This window comes from Monodon monoceros, unplaced genomic scaffold, assembly GCF_005190385.1.
Source record: "Monodon monoceros isolate NGI ecotype Baffin Bay Population unplaced genomic scaffold, NGI_Narwhal_1 Super_Scaffold_12, whole genome shotgun sequence".
Classification (NCBI taxonomy): Eukaryota; Metazoa; Chordata; class Mammalia; order Artiodactyla; family Monodontidae; genus Monodon; species Monodon monoceros.
In genome coordinates, this window is record NW_021703768.1 from 146,834,242 (window position 1) to 146,853,904 (window position 19,663).

General features: G+C 38.4%; 1 protein-coding gene across 4 annotated transcripts in view; it reads right to left on the minus strand.

Annotated features, from left to right (window-relative positions):
• Window positions 1-19,663, minus strand: part of UBTD2 (ubiquitin domain containing 2) — a 55,822-nt gene that overhangs the window by 14,871 nt on the left and 21,288 nt on the right. For all 4 annotated transcript variants that reach the window (XM_029218386.1, XM_029218384.1, XM_029218385.1 and 1 more), the window contains exon 2: window positions 1,103-1,339. In XM_029218386.1, coding sequence (XP_029074219.1) covers window positions 1,103-1,277 — 175 coding nt within the window. In that variant the 5' untranslated portion in view covers window positions 1,278-1,339. The remainder of the gene's footprint in view (window positions 1-1,102; window positions 1,340-19,663) is intronic.

Here is a 19,663-nt window from a genome sequence, read left to right on the forward strand (position 1 = left end):
AATGGAGATTTGGAACACTGGGAAGGATACTAAGTTAAATACCTTTTATTTGACAAAGAGTCAAAGCCGATGATTAAACAGTGAAAAGCACTGTTCCTCTGAAAATGTAGACAAAGTAAGATACTGAACGATACTTGTGTTTCTCTTCAGATCGTATGAATCTTTCATCTTTTACTAAAAATTCCCATGGGGGGGAAAAAGAAAGGAAAGAAGAAAAGAAAAAAAAGGAAGATACTGCAAACAAAACAATGAGAGTATAATAATAAATAGAAAACTATTCAACGAAATATAGGATTATATCGGGCCTAAAGAGACAACTTAGAAAAATATTAACTTGAAAAACTGAAAAGTCAATTTATAAATATAGTAATCAACAGAACAAGAATATAATATACTGTAAAATTAACATCTAAATCTTAGTATAGCATGAAACTTTTTTGTTTCTAATCAAGGAGACTAAACATGAGGATATGCATGCATCCAGCATACATGTGTCCCTGGAAACATTCAAAGCTTATGGTGGTCGTTAGAGTCACATTCCTAAGCAAAGGAGAGAGGTTTCTAATAAAGCTCAGGGATATAGTCATAGAAAACTGTCCTTAAGAATATGTGAGACTCACTTCTAAGTTTAGGTTTGCTCATTATGTTAAAAACAGACTTAATGAGAAAGGATAATGACTAAAGGTGTGTCCACTGAGTCTCCATGGCTTCTGAGATCTAAACTTGAGACTACCTCTCTAGTGCTAGCAGGAAACCAGTGAACTAGAAGCTCTAGAAGATTGGGGCCGGGGGGAGGCCTTGATGGAGAACTAGATTAGACGGAAGTTAGAAAATACAGGTTTATCAAGTGTTCTCTTCCTTGATATTAAAACACACACACACACACACACACACACACACACACACACACACACAGAGTAAACCTATCTCCAGCTAAAAGATATACAAGAAGCAAAGAGGAATGTTCCTCTTTGCTACATTAAAAAAAAAAAAAAAATTAGAATAATGCATAGCAGGAAAATGAACACTTCCCATTTGGTTTCTTGCCATTAGAAAGGAGCTGATGATGTTCCACTTTGTCCTTGACAACAACCAAACCTACCATGTGGTAACGTTATGTTCGCACCATCAATGATTGCCTGTGCCAGTTCATGATCATTGCTTTCAAAAGCATGTGCTGCAGCCTTCAAGGCATCCCAAATCTCTTTACGGCCTTCAAAAGCTGGTGCAGTATCCCAAAATTCATCTCTCTTGCTGCGTAGTTGTCCATCTGTCATGGGATAATCACTTTTCCATTTGGGTTTCTCCTTTTTCAAAGGCTGGTTACGACCTAAAGCGACTGAGAAGAAAAATAAAAGGCTGACATCAAAACCAAAATTTATAAAAGATGTTTTAATAGCCACCTGGCCATTCTTCTTTGGTTCTTTCATCAAAATTATAGCTGGAAAGTTGGCCCACTAGCTAACTCCTGCATTCTGAATTCCCCTAACCTATTTTATTTTAGATCTACAAGAGCAAATGGAGATATTAGGTGGCTCTACCCAAATCTTCCAGTAACAAGTTAGTAGCTCTTTTCCATTCAGTCTGCCTTCTCCAAAGGAGAATTTTTGTTTGTTTTTTGCGGTACACGGGTCTCTCACTGTTGTGGCCTCTCCCGTTGCGGAGCACAGGCTCCGGGCGCGCAGGCTCAGCGGCCATGGCTCAGGGGCCCAGCCGCTCCGCGGCATGTGGGATCCTCCCGGACCGGGGCACGAACCCGCATCCCCTGCATCGGCAGGCGGACTCTCAACCACTGCGCCACCAGGGAAGCCTGAGAATTTTTTAAATTATCTAGAAAAATCGTAGTAAGTGTTCCATCAGACAGCAGTGGCAGAATTTAAAGAGTCAAAGGATAGCATAAAAGAGAGGTGAGATACTAGGAGAAACCAAATGGCATATGTCCAAGGGTCCTTGAATCTCAGGACCCTTGAACATATGAAGCCGGAAAGCAGGAACTGAGAAATCTCAAAGAGGGAAAAGACTACTTTGTGGTATCCAAAGGAAGAACAGCCAAACCACCAGATCCACGAGGAAACCTGATCATAGAAAAGCTTCCTCTAGCACTCTGTTCTGGACATGAGTCTAAGGAACTGTAAATATCTTTCCCTGAAACTCAAATATAGAAGCTAATTTAGAAAGGGATGAGGGAGAGAGGTAGTGCTTTACTCTTTAGAGGGACCAGGATTGGAACAGGCGATCCTTGATACTAGGCCAAAGGAGAAGTGCCCAACCACAAGGAGAAGAACTACAACACCCTACTCTAGTTTTAATCCAAGAGGAGAAGAAAAAAGAGGTTAAGAGTCCACTCCTTTTTTGCTCTAAGTGGCAGCGTGGCTCCTTAGAGAATGTAGTAGTAGTGCTATAACGAGTCTGATGCAGCTTCTTTGCACCCAGATACTTATCTGGCATATGATCACTGATCTCATACTAACAGAGACATTCTTATCTTACACAGAGCCACAGATAAGAAACTGTTAAACAGAAGAACAGGTAAAAAGAAAACTGAAGCTCCATGGAGTGTTGGGTAAGAGTGGGTGTGAAATAAATGACAGAGTGGGTAGGAGGGAGAGGGTGTATATCAAAATTCAATGTTCTATATTTAATTGCAGGAAGAATACTAATTTAAAAGAAATTACTCTCAAAATGGTTCTAAAGAATCCCTGATATCAACCATTCCCTCACTGGCCCAGGGTCAGACGAAATTTGAGTTATTCATAACAGAAATAAAACAAAATAACTCTAGCCCCTAGGCAATCTCTACATCCTATACCAGGCTATATTTCAAGATGACGGGACCAATTCATGCTGCAAAGTGTATCTGGTCTGACACTTGGAGTAAACCATGCTCTCCTCACCCAATCTGGCCACCTTATTTCAAGGCAGCACATCAGGTCTCATCCCCTCACCTTCAGAACACCCAAAGGTGTTCAGAATATGTCAGATAATCACATTCCACCCCCTACTGATTTCACCAACAAGGTAAAATTAAAGGTAAATTTTATTTTCTGCTATATTAACCTTTAGATGAATCAGAAACAGTTTAGAGACAACATTCACTATTAGTTTACTGAGCAGGGAGTGGAAGATAAGACATCACAAGTAGATACCTATTTGAATAGGTAGCTAATTCAATACTCAAATAAATACCTATTTGAATAAAATTTCATGTCTACTTGAAGAGTTCCAGAGAATTGTCTAATGTCTATTAGACAATTGTCTATTGTCTAATTGTCTAATGTCATATGTATTAAATGTACCAGAGAGAAAGTTGATATAACTGTAATTGTGGGAGAATCGCAACGCAAAGGCAAAGACAACAACAAAACCTCCAAGATCTCGGTACTTAAGCAAAGGAAACTGAAAGGTCCTCAAAGAGAAGAACCCAACAGAAAAACTAGCTCACAGTAAAGGTAGAAGATACTCTGGAAAAAGTAAAAGCACCTTCCTTACAAATATGACAGCTTTATTTTATCTCCCCTCACCTGTAGAAGGCATAAGAATAAAGTCAAATAAAAAGTATAGATGGGACTTCCCTGGTGGCACAGTGCTTAAGAATCCTCCTGCCAATGCAGGGGACACGGGTCCCAGCCCTGGTCCGGGAAGATTCCAAGTGCCGCGGAACAACTAAGCCCGTGAGCCACAACTGCTGAGCCGGCGCTCTAGAGCCCGCGAGTCACAACTACTGAGCCCACGTGCCACAACTACTGAAGCCCGTGCACCTAGAGCCCATGCTCCGCAACAAGAAAAGCCACCGCAATGAGAAGCCCGTGCACCACAACGAAGAGCAGCCCCCACTCACCGTAACTAGAGAAAGCCCGCGTGCAGCAACGAAGACCCAACGCAGCCAAAACTAAATAAATAATTTTTTTTAAAGTATAAATGATACATTATGCTGCTTAGGAATAATCATTACTCTAAATGCATTTTCAAATCTGTATGCTGTCAACAGTTCCAAAGTAATTACTTTGTGTAAAAGTAAATAAGACAAAATGAATGCTTGTGACATGTAAGTAAAGCTTACTTTTACTTCCGCCTAGGTCTCTGCTTTCCCTATATCACAAACATCTGTAATGGAGAATATCTGCCTATCAAATGTCCACTATAAAAATACTTAAGTCTTGGGACTTCCCTGGTGGCACATTGGTTAGGACTCTGTGCTCCCAATGCAGGGAGCCCAGGTTCGAGCCCTGGTCAGGGAACTAGATCCCACATGCATGCCGCAAGTAAGGAGCCCACGTGCCACAGCCAAAACCCAGCACAACCAAATAAATATTAAAAAAAAATACTTAAATCTTTGCAACATAAAATATTTTAATGAAACCACTAAGCAGTACAGAATTTTCACTACAAAATATGAGGTTAAAAGCTTCACGTTAGGGCTTCCCTGGTGGCGCAGTGGTTGAGAGTCCGCCTGCCAATGCAGGGGACGCAGGTTCGTGCCCCGGTCCGGGAAGATCCCACATGCCGTGGAGCGCTAGGCCCGTGAGCCATGGCTGCATGGGTGCTGAGCCCGCGCGTCCGGAGCCTGTGCTCCGCAACGGGAGAGGCCACAACAATGAGAGGCCCGCGTGCCGCAAAAAAAAAAAAAAAAAAAAAAAAAAAGTTTCGTGTTAAACTAAATGTGGTTTATCGTCTAAGTTATTACTTTTGTTAAATGAACTGGGGAAAAACATGAAAATTTCGCAAAAGCGTTTAAACTATCATCCTGAAATATTTATCTTCATGAAAACATTTAGGGTTGTTATGAGGATTTAATAAATTAACACTGTATAGCACTTACAATGATGATAGATATATAATAAAACTACAGTAAGTGCTTGTTAAATAAAAATAACTTTGGAAGTATATATGAATTTTTAAATCTTCAAACATTTTTGCAAAAATATACAGACTAAGTCTTTTTTCTTTTCATGATTTCTGAACAGAACCTGACATTCTGAGACCATAAAACAAAGTACCTTAATTTTTCCTTACCGAAAAGAAAGAAAAGAAAGAAAAGATTAATAAAGAAATTAATTTTTTTTAAAAAACCTAAGTTATTTCAGAAAACACCCTTTTTTCCCTATCAATACACATTTACTTTCAAAACTTTGCCAAAAACTCACCCTTCTCAGAAGCCTCTTGATAACATTCATCTACGCCTTATCTTCTCTTTCCTTGTAACCTTTCAACATTTCTTCCCAAAGATGTGACAAATAAATAGATCTAACATGTAAAAACCCCAAAGAAAGATTTGCTTCTCAGAGCTAATATCGATAAGAAACACAATCTTAAATATTTTTACTCCACAACTGAATGCATTTTGCAACTCATTTTGACATTTTATTGGTAAAAAACAATGATCTCTGAAGTGAAGTATGTTTGTAATTGTTTTCCTGCTTTTGGTTCCCCTTTTGAAAACTGATTTAATATTGGGACTCTTCAAATGAAGTAAGGAGAGGCCATTAATGCACAGGTACTGTAGATATCACAATATGACTCAAGAAATAATAGCTTTAACAGACTGAAAACTCAAAGAGTTTTCCTAACACAACATTCAAGTAAAAAAAAACTGAATATTTAAAAAGATCACAATCAAAGGGAAAAATGTTGTTCAGAAGAATTCTGAAGACTTTAAAGCAACACGGAATAGAACTCGGATAATGCACCTATTTTAGATTGATTATAGAGTCTTAAAATCGTGAAAATGAAAGGGAAATTTTTCTGTCACTTCAAGAGTTAAGAATAGATCCAACAGAACCCTTCTGTAACAGACTGTGCTAGCTTAAAAGGATAGTTGTAAAATATTTTATTCTCACGTAAATTTAGAATACACTATATATACACATACGCATACATATATTCCCTAAGGCAACTAACTGCCAAAATAAAAATAGGGATATGGGGCTTAAAATGCCTAAAATACGAGCATCAACACGCCAACAGTCAATACCAAACCCATATCTGCTCTACTGTCTGAGAATTTAGAGGTGGAAGAGACCTTAGATGGTTTGAGCAACCTTACTATTTGACAGAAGACCTAACGAGGATAAATGACTTGCTCAAGGTCAAAAAGAGCCAAGACTAGAACCCAGATGACTAGATTCAAAGGCCAGAGCTCTCTTTGCATTATAGCACTCCATGTCTTACCAGAGCTGAGAAGTATGTTTTCTTTTACAAACCAAATCAATTATGAAGGTTCACTCAAAATAAAGCATGTGTTGAGCTGTTTTTCTAGTATCACTCATCCATCTTTCACGGGCTTCATTATGACCAATGGAATGTCTCTGGTACGACAAAGGAAAAGCTAACCAAGCAGCACCAGCTCCCCAACTCCATCCAATTTACCACCTAATTCATTTCTTTGGAGATATATTCACCAAAGAAGAATCGTATAAGGAAAGAGGTAATGCAGTTTTCTGGCCTGTCAGCTTCAACTTACAAAGTACTCAGCATCTATACCACATTAGGCACTAAAGATCACATGTATGCATACTTACTTAAGTAACTTAGATACATCATTTTTTATGCTACAATTTAATACTAAATAGAAATGAGAACTTTGTACTTCTACCCTAAAGCTTATAAAAATTAAGCAACTAGAGCATAATTTTAAAGGCATATATAATAATTTCTAATGTTGTTTGAGCTACCTTTATTGAGGGGGAAAAAAATCAACATAATGACCTCATATCGACTTCCTGGCCCTGTTTCTCAGAGTATAAGTCTACTTACCAATGGTCTGAGCATACAAACAGGCAAAAGGAAAGCCTAACTGCAACATAATGTTTCAAAGACTTTTTTAATGGATGAGTCTTATTAGAAATGTTACAAAAACATACAATTAAGTCACACACACAAAACAACTTTATTAAAAAGGGCAACATTACATAAAATTGGGACTAAGAATATGGTCACCTAACACCAGCACACTGTACCTTTTAAGTAATACATTAAACTTTCAGATGGTTCATTCTACCGGGGGGTAGGGAGGTGGGGAATGGCTTTATCCAGCAATACATTCTTTGGAATGCAGGGACCTTTTCTTCTCTCAATTTACGGGCAGTTTGGGGGAGGGAAGCACACACAAGTCAAGGATGCCCACAATTTCCACTACTATCTAACACTGTGTTGAAAGTACTAGCCAGCACAAGCAGACAGAACAAAACAATTAGAAGTATAAGAACCAGAAAGGAAGAAAACCGTCTCTAACTGCAAATGATATGATGGGTATGACGGGAAAATACAAGAAAATCAGTGCTAAAATGAAATGATAAAAGAAATTAACATAGTAACAGGATATAAAATGTAGGCCTTCTTATATATATAAAATACCCAGCTAGAAGAGGCAATGGATGAAAAGGTCCTGTTTATAATAGAAACATAAAAGATATAATACTCGGAATGCAACAACTCAGGAAAACTTTTTTAAAACCCATGAAAGATGCAAAAGTAGACTTGAACAAAATGAAGACATCTCTTGTACTTGGACTTCAACATTATAAAAATATCAATCCTTCTAAAGTTAACACCTACATTTAACATGATTCCAGTGAAAATAATTTTTTCAAAACTTTTTCTCATGCTAGATGAGTTGATACTAAAATACATACAGGGGACTTCCCTGGTGGTGCAATGGTTAAGAATCCGCCTGCCAATGCAAGGGACACGGGTGTGATCACTGGTCCAGGAAGATCCCACATGCCGTGGAGCAACTAAGCCTGTGTGCCACAACTACTGAGCTTGTGCTCTAGAGCCTGCGAGCCACAACTACTGAGCCTACATGCCACAACTACTGAAGCCCATGCGCCTAGAGCCCATGCTCCACAACAAAGAGAAGTCACAGCAATGAGAAGCCTGTGCACCGCAACGAAGAGTAGCCCCCTCTCACCACAACTAGAGAAAGCCTGCACGCAGCAACAAAGACCCAATGCAGCCAAAAATAAATAAAATTAAATGAATAAAAATTTTAAAAATTAAATAAAAGGGAAAAATAAGAGAAGAAAGGTTCTTTCTTACTGACAAATGCTGGTAATAAACAAAGAAAAGAATGACATATTTAAAAGAATCATTCTTTAGAACCCCATAACTGATTCAGGTAAGGATTATCGATAAATATACTAAAGCATCATGGGTAACAGGATACGCAGGGTGTCAGAGGATCACCCCAAAATACTGTGAACTGCTAAGGAGAAATTACACTGTAGATACCTGACATTCATTACCTTAACCAAGTGACCAAACTTAGTCTCCTGATGTGCTGCAATATGAAGTAAACAAAACAAAAATGAAGTGTTCTTACCCAAAATGTTTAACTTGACTCTAATTAAACTTCTAAACCTAACTTCTCATTTATAGGAAATACAAAGACTAAAGGAAAAAGTTAAAACATTTTCAGACATTGCCAAACATCCCCTGGAGGGTAAAACTGTCCCCAGTTGAGAAACACTGGTCTACACCAAATGAGACAAAATATGAACTTTGGTTGAAACCCGGTATGGAAAAAAGTTATAAAAGATAATCTGGGACAACTAGATAAATCTAAATAAGAATAGATAATAGATGTCATTAAGAAATTACTTTAACATTTTCCTAGGGGAATTCCTTGGTGGCACAGTGGTTAAGAATCCGCCTGCCAATGCAGGGAACGTGGGTTCAAGCCCTAGTCCAGGAAGATCCCACATGCCACGGAGCAACTAAGCCCATGCGCCACAACTACTGAGCCTGCACTCTAGAGCCCACGAGCCACAACTACTGAGCCCACATGCCTAGAGCCTGCGCTCCGGAACAAGAGAAGCCACCACAATGAGAAGCCTGCACACCAGAACGAAGAGTAGCCCCCATTTGCCAAGTAGAGAAAGCCTGCGTGCAGCAACGAAGATCCAACGCAGCCAAAATAAAGAAAGAAAAAAATTTTGTAATGACACAGCAAAATAGTCTTATTCATGAAGTAGAGGCATGCTGAAATTTTTAGAAGTGTTACAATGTCTACAACTTTCATTGGTTCAGCTGTTAAAATGGGGAGTGTGCCTGTATATATACAAAACATACATATACACACATACAAAAGAGAGAAAAAATGTGAATACAGCAAAACGTTGGCTACAAATTTACATGGAAAGTACATGTGTACTCATTTACCATTATGTTTACACAACTGTTGAAGCTCCCCATATTTGATTTTAATAAAAGATAAAGGAATTATACATTTAAGATACAAAGCATATAAATCAGAAGCTGAATCCTTGCTACTCAAACTCCCAGTTTCAGAGTCCTCTTTAGGCATGGCTTTTAGGCACATACCTAATCCTCATATATTCCCATATCCGGATTCCAACGCCAATCCTGAGCACTGAAGCTTGTTGGGACCATCTACAATTTAGAACACAACAACTAAAGGGAGATCTGGAAAACTCAAAACAAAAGCAACAGAAGTACTGAACAGTTATTACTTAAACTCTCATCTGTGGGACAGTGCTTATTTGGAACAAAGAATTAATAAATCAGCAATAACATTTTAAAAGAACATTAAATAATTATAAAACAGCCAATTTTGGGCTTCCCTGGTGGCAAAGTGGTTAAGAATCTGCCTGCCAATGCAGGGGACATGGATTCAAGCCCCAGGCCGGGAAGATCCCACATGTCACAGAGCAGCTAAGCCTGTGCGCCACAACTACTGAAGCCTGTGTGCCTAGAGCCCGTGCTCCGCAACAAGAGAAGTCACTGCAATGAGAAGCCTGCACACCGCAACAAAGAGTAGCCCCCACTCGCAGCAACTAGAGAAAGCCCACGCACAGCAGCGAAGACCCAACACAGCCATAAGTAAATAAATAAGAATTTTTTAAAAAAACAGCCAATTTACCAAGAAGATATAACCTCATAAATATGTATGCACCTAACAATAGGGTTTCAAAGTGCATGAAGAAAAAACTGAATTAAAGGAGAAACAGACTATCCAAAATTATACTTAAATATTTTAAATTCTTCTATGAGTAACTCATAGAACAATAAGCCAGAAAATCAGCAAGAATACAGAAGACCTGAACATTATCAACAAACTTGACTTAAATGACACTGATAGGAAACCCCACCCAACAAAAAGAGAATATACATTCTTATCGAGTGCATATACAGGCCATTCACCAAGACAGATTATACAAACCTTAAAAGAAGTCATACAAAGTACGCTCTACAACCATAATTAAATTAAATTAGAAATTAATAACATAAAGATACATGGAAAATCCCCAAATAACTATAAATTAAATAATACTCATATAAATAAATCATGAGTCAAAGGGAAATTAGAAAATAACTTGAATGGAATGAAAATGAAAATACAATATATCAAAACTCTAGGATGGACTTCCCTGGTGACACAGTGGTTACGAATCTGCCTGCCAATGCAGGGGACACGGGTTCGAGCCCTGGTCCGGGAAGATCCCACATGCCACGGAGCAGCTAAGCCCATGCGCCACAGCTACTGAACTTGTGCTGTAGAGCCTGCGAGCCACAACTACTGAGCCCGCATGCCACAACTGCTGAAGCCCGCACGCCTAGAGCCTGTGCTCCACAACAAGAGAAGCCACTGCAGTGAGAAGCCCAAGCACTGCAACGAAGAGTAGTCCCCGCTCGCCGCAACTAGAGAAAGCCTGCTCACAGCAATGAAGACCCAACGCAGCCAAAGATATATAAATAAATAAATAATTTTTAAAAAAAAAAAGAAAAAAAAGCTCTAGGATGCTGCTAAAAAACACTGCTCAGACAAAAACTTACAGCATTAAAATGCTTCTATTAGAAAAGTCTCAAATCAATAAAGTAGGCTTCTACCTTAAGACTAAAAGAACAAATTAAACTCAAAGTAACCTTAAGAAAGAAAATAATAAAGAGCAGAAACCAAATAAATTGAAAACAGAAAAATCATAAAAGCAAAAGCTGATTCTTTAAAAATATCAAACTGATAAATCTCTACCTAGACTGATCAAGAAAAAAAGAAGACAAATACTACCAATATCAGGAATGAAAGAGGTAATATCACTATAGACCCAACAGATACTAAAGCGATAACAAAGGAATATCTATCTATTCACGAAGAAAACAATTACTTGACTAGCTCTGTATATACTAGCTGTCTATATACTAAAGACATTGCATTGTTGCAACAAAGGAAAGTCCAAGTCCAAATGGTTTCACTACTGAATTCTATCAACATACAAGGAAGAGATAATACTAATTACTCACAATCACTTTCAGAAAACAAAAGAGAAGGGAACACTAAGTCAATTTATGAGGCCATGACTGCACTGATAACAACACCAGACAAATATAAGAAAACTATCAACAAATATGCCTCATAAACATAGATGCAGAGATGCAGACTTAAAGACCTTATCAATCATATAAGAACTGAAAGAATTCATCACCTACATACCTGTACCACAGGAAATATCAGAAGTCTTTTGGGGACTTCCCTGGTGGCACAGTGGTTAAGAATCCACCTACCAATGCAGGAGACACAGGTTCAATCCCTGGTCCAGGAAGATCCCACATGCCACAGAGCAACTAAGCCTGTGCGCCACAACTACTGAGCCTGTGCTCTAGAGCCTGTGAGCCACAACTACTGAGCCTGCATGCCACAACTACTGAAGCCCACGTGCCTAGAGCTTGTGCTCCGCAACAAGAGAAGCCACCGCAATGAGAAGCACACGCACCACAACGAAGAGCAGCCCCTGCTCGCCACAACTAGAGAAAGCCCGTGCACAGCAACAAAGCTCCAAGCAGCCAAAAATTTAAAAAAAAAAAAAAAATCCTTTGGGCAGAAATAAAATGATAACAGATGGAAATATGAATCTACATAAAGGAATGGGGAGCACCAGAAATGGATAACTACATGAATAAAAACATTATTATTCATATTGCCTTAAAAAAAATTGGGTTGGCCAAAAACTTTGTTCAGGTTTTTCCATAAGATGTTACAGAAAAACCTGAACTAACTTTTTGGCCGACCCAATAACTGAGTGATATCATCGGAAAAGGAAGAGTAAGGACTTCCAAAAACTCCTCCTCCATTAATACAATGAGAACATTGGCAAAAACTCAAAATAAACTTCTTCAGTATTTTGGAAATTAACCAAAGACCTGCAACAATCCAGGGAACATTTATTCTTTCTTATTCAAGAAAAATAGCTGAATTTTGGTTTAAAAAAAAAAAAAACTGTATGTGGTATTTAAGCATACCCTAGACCCATCCCCCTCTCCTCAAATCCAGGGTAGCCTTGAAAACCAACAGATAGCAATACAATGAAAGCCACCAACTCAGCAGCCACATGAAGGGTCAAAACAGGGTTGGTACTCTTTAAAAGCCCCATCTGCAGAGAACTGTCATTTTTTGGCCTATCTGAAAGTTCTTTAGAAAATACTACTCATAAAGCTTGTCCTTATTTGACCTGACTTAGAGATAACCCAGTATGAACAGCCTTTTCCTGGGGGCATTTGTCAAAAACAATCAGCAGCAATTGTTTAACACTGTACCTGCATGGGGCAATGAAAAATTTGGACCAAGAAGCTAATCAAAGCTGGAGAATGAGATGTCCAGAAAAAATGACATACTTTTGGGGATCTAAAAGGTTACACATACGCACATAACTGTGTACACACAGGGCCGTGCGTTCAGGAAAGACCTGAGAAGGTCCTACACTCTCACTTATGACTGAATATTGACGCTCTGTGCACAAAGGAAGTAAGAGCTAAGGAAACTGCCTGAGTTTTGAAAGTAGACCCTAATATGAACATAGGGCCACTCAGCAAAGAATAGGAGACTTACTCGTTCTAGGCTGTTAAGGAAATCTGTCCAATCATTAGCTTACCACTAAGCTAATTAAGCAGAGATTTCACTGGCTACACCTAACAAGGAATATAAACTTTACTGACTTTCCTGAACTTATCCTGTAAACAAAAAGCAACAACAATAACAAACCCTGAGGGTGAAGGGAGAATCTGATTTCCGGGGTTGCCATATATTAAACGTCTAGTTTTCAACCAAAAATTATGAGGCATGCAAACAAACAAGAAAGTATGGCCCACACATGGGAAAAAAGGCAGATAATAGAAACTGTCACTGAGGAATAGGAAGTCCAAGCATTGGACTTACTAGCCAAAGATTTTAAATCAGCTATTTTAAATATGTTCAAAAACCTGAAGGAAATCATGTGTAAAGAACTAAAGCAATGAGAATTAAGTCTCAACAAAGAGATGAAAATTAGTTTTTAAATTATGGAGTTGAAAAGTACAATAACAAATGAAAAATTCACTAGAAAGGCTCAACAGTATATTTGAGCAGGCAGAAGAAAGAATCAGTGAACTTGAAGATAGGTCAACTGAGGTGACCTTGTCTGAGGAACATAAAAGAAAAAACGAATGAAAAAAAATGAACAGCTCAAGTGGGGCACTGTCAAGATTACCAATAGGGCTTCCCTGGTGGCGCAGTGGTTGAGAGTCCGCCTGCCGATGCAGGGGACACGGGTTCGTGCCCCAGTCCGGGAAGATCCCACATGCCGCGGAGCGGCTGGGCCCGTGAGCCATGGCCGCTGAGCCTGCGCGTCCGGAGCCTGTGCTCCGCGACGGGAGAGGCCACAACAGTGAGAGGTCCGCGTACCGCAAAAAAAAAAAAAAAAAAAAAAAAGATTACCAATATACACACAACGAGAGTCCTAGAAGAAGGGAGAGAAAGGGGTAGAAAGAATATTGGAATATATGAATATATGAAATATTTCACATTTCATGAAAAAGATCAATCTACACATGCAAGAAACTCAACAAACTCAGAGATCACCACCTAGACGCATCATAATTAAGCTGTCAAAAGTCAAAGATAAAGAATCTTGAGGGACTTCCCTGGTGGTCCAGTGGGTAAGACTCTGCGCTCCCAATGCAGGGGGCCCAGTTCTATCACTGGTCGGGGAACTAGATCCCGCAAGCATGCTGCAACTAAGAAGTCCGCATGCTGCAACCAAGAGCCCACATGCTGCAACTACAGGTCGCACATGCTGCAATGAAGATCCCACATGCTGCAACTAAGACCCAGTGCAGCCAAAATAAATAAATAAATAAATATTTTTTTTAAACATTAAAAAAAAAAGAATCTTGAAAGAACAAGAAGTAACTCCTCACATACAAGCATCCTCAAAAAGTTTAACAACTGATTTCTTATCAGAAGCCATGGAGGACAGAAGGCATTGGGACAACATACTGAAAGTAATGAAAGGAAGAGTGTGTCAACCAAGAATTCTACATCCAGAAAAAAGTATCCTTTGAAAATTAAAGAGAAAATAAAACATTCCCAGATAAGCAAAAACTGAAAGGATTTGTTGGCAGCAGACCAGCTCTGCAAAAAATACAACAGGGAGTCTTCAGGCTGAAATAAAGGATACTAGACAGTAACTTGAATGCACATTAAGAAATAAAGACCAGGAATCCCCTGGCAGTCCAGTGGTTAGGGCTTCGCGCTTCCACTGCGGGGGGCACAGGTTTGATCCCTGGTCGAGGAACTAAAATTCTACATGCCACACAGAGGGAGGGAGAGAGGGAGAGAGGGAGAGAGGGAGGGAGGGATGGAGGGAGGGGGGGGGGGGGGGAGGGAGGGGGGGAGGGGGGGGGGGAGGGAGGGAGGAAGGAAAAGAAAATCAGTAACATTACACAGGTCAATATAAAAGACAGCATATGTGTATTTTTTTCTTTGTAACTTTTTGTTTCCTCCTATTTGATTTTAAAGACAATTGTATAAAAAATAATTTAAAATTTGTGTTGATGAGCATACAACATTTAAAGATGTAAGATGTATATCAATAACAGCCCAAAGAAGGTGGGAGGGAATGGAACTGTATAAGTTTTTATATGCTACTGAAATTAGGCTGGTTTCAATCAGAACCGAATTGTTATAAATTAAGATATTAATTATAATCCCCAGAGCAAGAAACAGGAAAATGACTCAAAATATATAGTAAAAAAAAATTTAAAGGGAATTAAAATGATACGCTAGAAAATATCTATTTAACACAAAAGAAGGCACTAATGCAGGGATGTAAGTAAAAAGGAATAAGACATACAGCAAAAAAACAGCAAAATGGCAGGTGTAAATCCTATCTTACTAGTAATTACATGAAATATAAATATTAAGCATTCCAATCAAAATGTTGAAATTTGCAGAATGGACCAAAAACCACAATCTAACTGCATGCTGTCTACAAAGAGACATTTTAGATTAAAAAACACATTTAAGTCGAAAGCAAAGGGATGGAAAAAGATATATCATGCAAGCAGTTATCAAAAGTGGAGTGGCTATATTTATATCAGACAAAATAGACTTTAAGACAAAAATTTTTACTAACAAAGACAAAGAAGGACATTCATAATAAATGTGTCAATTCATCAGGAAGACGTAACAATTACACACATATATGCACATACCAACAGAGCTCCAGAATATATAAAGGAAATATTGACATAACTAAAGGGAGAAATAGTTTTACAATAATAGTTAGAAACTTCAATACTCTAATTTTCAATAATGGACAGAATATCTAGATAGAGTATCAATACAGAAACAGAGGACTTAATATTATAAACCAGTTAAACCTAATATACATATATACAGTCGACCCGAGCATTCAAACACAGGTTTCAATGCTCAGGTCTACTTTTATGCAGATATTTTTCAATAGAAAATACCTCTGTACTACATGGTCTATGATTGGTTGCATCCACAGATGTGAAGGACCCACAGATGCAGAGGACCAACTATAAATTATATACAGATCAACCCCACTTGTTCAGGGTCTACATATATAGAACACTCTGCCCAGACTAATAAGTTAGGTCACAGAACAAGTCTCAATAAACTTTAGATAAAATCATACGACATATCTTCTCTGACCATAATGGAATAAAGCTAGGAATTAATAACAGAAAGAAAACTGGAAAATTCACAAATATATGGAAATTAAGCAACACACTATTATACAACCAATGGACCAAATAAGATATCAAAAAGAAAATGAGAAAATACATTAAGACAAATGAAAACAAAAACGCAAATACAAAAACTCATGGGATGCAGGGTCTTCCCTGGTGGTCCAGTAGGTAAGAATCCGTGCTCCCAATGCAAGGGGCCTGGGTTCGATCCCTGGTCAGGGAACTAGATCTCACATGCATGCTGCAACTAAGAGTCCACATGCCGCAACTAGGCCCACATGCCACAACTAAAGATCCTGCATGCCACAACTAAACATGCTGCAATGAAGATCCCGCATGCTGCAACTAAGAACCAGCACAGGCCAAATAAATAAATAAATAAAACACCTCACGGGATGCACCAAAAACAGTGCTTGGAGGGAAATCTCCAACTATAAACATCTACATTAAAAAAGAAGACAGGGCTTCCCAGGTGGCGCAGTGGTTGAGAGTCCGCCTGCCGATGCAGGGGACACAGGTTCGTGCCCCAGTCCGGGAAGATCCCACATGCTGCGGAGTGGCTGGGTCCATGAGCCATGGCCACTGAGCCTGCGCATCCGGAGCCTGTGCTCCGCAACGGGAGAGGACACAACAGTGAGAGGCCCGCGTACCGCAAAAAAAAAAAAAATAAAAATAAAAAAGAAGACAGATCTTAATCAATAACCCAACTTTACACCTTAAGGAAGAGCAAAGTAAACCCAAAGCTAACAGAAAGAAGGTATAATTAAAGATTAGAGTGGAGATAAACAAAATAAAGGACAGAAAAACAACAGAGATTCAACAAAACCAAATGCTAGTCCTTCTAAAAAATGAACAAAACTGACAAACCTTTAGCTAGACTGACTAAGAATAAAAGAGAGAAGGCACAAATAATTAAAATCAGAAATGAAAGTGCAAATATTACTACCGACCTTACAGAAATAAAAAATATAAGAGAATACTAGAATACTATGAATTGTTGTACACCAACAAATTAAATAACCTAGATGAAATGGACAAGTTCCTAGAAACACAAAATCATCAAAACTGACTTAAGAAGAAATAGAAAATCTCAACAGACTTATAACAAGTAAAGAGATTGAATCAATAACCAAAATCCTCCCAACAAAGAAAAGCCCAGGACCAGATGGCTTCACTGGTGCATTTTACCAAACATTTAAAGAAGAATTAACACCAATTCTTCTCAAATGCTTCCAAAAGAATAGAAGAGGAGGGAACACTTTCTAACTCATTCTATGAAGCCAGCATTCCCTAACCAAAGCCAGACAAATACAAAAAACCTACAGACCAATATCCCTAAGACAGATGCAAAATCCTCAACATAATACTTGCAAACTGAATCCAACAGCATATTAAAAAGATTATGCACCATGACCAAGTGGGATTTATCCAATGAATGCAAGACTGATTCAGCATAGAAAATCACTGTAATATGCCATATTAATAAAACAAAGAAGGGAACTCCCTGGTGGTCCAGTGGTTAGTACTCAGCACTCTCACTGCCGTGAGCCCAGGTTCAATCCCTGGTAGGGGAACTAAGATCCTGCAAGCTGCATGGCACAGCCAAAAAATAAATAAATAAAATTAAAAATTAAAAAACAAAGGAAAAAACCCACGTGATCATCTCCATGACTGCAGACAAAGCACCTGACAAAACCCAACACTCTTTCATGATAAAACACTCATAAAGCTAGGAATAGACAGGAACTTCTGTGACATGATAAAAGGTCTTTATGAAAACTCACAGCTGACATCATACTCAATGAAGAAACACACTGAAAGTTGCCCCCCAAGATCAAGAAGCTAAGAAACTCTTACTGCTGTTGTGAGGGGGGAGGAGGGAGGGAGGGAGGGAGGGAGGGAGAGGGAGGGGGAGGGGGAGGGGGAGGGAGGGAAAGAGAGGGAGAGAGGGAGGAAGAGGGAGACCCTCTAAGTATTGGTGTGCTTCACTGTACAATCAAGCAAAGAAAAGTTACTATCCTTTGGAAATTCAAAGCTTTTTAATTCAGACATGTTTGAATTACATAAGAGGATATACAAAACATCATTTAAATATCTGCAGTGATGATGATCATTAAATACCTGCACTACATACAATGGAAAGAAACTAGCCCACTTCAGACAAGGAGTTCTACGAGACATTCAAAATCTTAAGAGCATAGTTATCACTGTGCCTGATGGTATAACTATTAAGTAATGAGACTGTCTATCAAATGCCACACCTAAAACAAGTTATGTATAATCACTATGTATTTACACAAATATATTCTGAGTAGGTACTGTTGATGAGGCACTGTAAGGCCAAAAAATACACTGAAAGGTATAATATAATTTGGAGAACCAGATTTTCACTATTCAAAAGAAGTCCTACAACAAAAAAAAAAGGAAGGAAAGCAGACAGACATGTATCAGCTCACTTGTACAAAGGGAACAGAAGGATAAATCAGAAACCAATGGTACTGGTTACTTACAGAGGGTGAGTGGAAATGCAATGGAAATAATGGAAAGATGGGTAAGAGGTAGAAATGAATAAGGGTTACACTTCTGAGTATACCTTTTTGCCTAGTTCTAACTTACACTTCTGAGTATAACTTTTTGCCTAGTTCTAACTTTTAGAACTATGTAACATTACACATACTCAAATAAGCAAACAAATAAAATCAACAAGAGGGGGAAAACTAAAAATGGAACACAACTAGAAATCAATGAATTTAACTGTATTTCAAAGGATTAAAAAACTACATTAAAAGGGTGTGTACCTAACCCACCATTTGAACACAGTAATTTTGTTAGTAATTTTACCCTTAGGCTACAGACATAAAGAACTGTAAACAAATACTGAACTCTAGTTAGTAGTTTTGTTTTTCACAATGTAATGTATTAGCAATTCCAAACTATCCTATGTGTATTCTCAGACTGAGTAAACAAGTAAATACACTGTGGAAATTGGGAGCCAGGTTTCTTTATTCTTAGAAAGAAAATTATAAATATGGACAGGGAAAGGCTAGAATGAACCCTGTACCATTAGACTGAATGAGAGAGATCAGTATGAACTCATTGTTTTTAATATATAAAAAGGTACAGATGTGTGTTATACACATGTATATATCATATATATCTGTATCTCCTATATAGCTTAGGGATATATAGGCTATATATAAATATGTATCCTAGCTCTTTCCACTGTGAGAATCTAGAGGCAAAGACACTCCAATAACACCAAACACACCTGCATTCTAGATTCTGGCTTCTAAGTGTCATTCTCCACTAAAAGGAACCAGGGGTCTCTGGCTGATTCCAGGGCTCTGACAGGTAAAATACAAAATGAAACTGGAACATGTTGTTATGTCGGAAAACAAAGAAGTGATCAAGAATAATGAAGTCATGTCAAAAGAATGTAGAGGCCAGCTTGGCGGAGCTCCCACTAGCCAATCTGGTACAATTTGAGCATCAAAATAAATAACAATAGTAACAGATTATACCCCCATGGAATAAAAAAGAAAACCATGAGTCCATACCAATGTAAATAAGTAAGCAAATAGGGAAGATGAGAGCTCTTTCTTACATTAAAATGCTGATTAATAAATATAAAACAAATAGTGAAATTAGAAAAATCACAATTTGACAACCACCATAA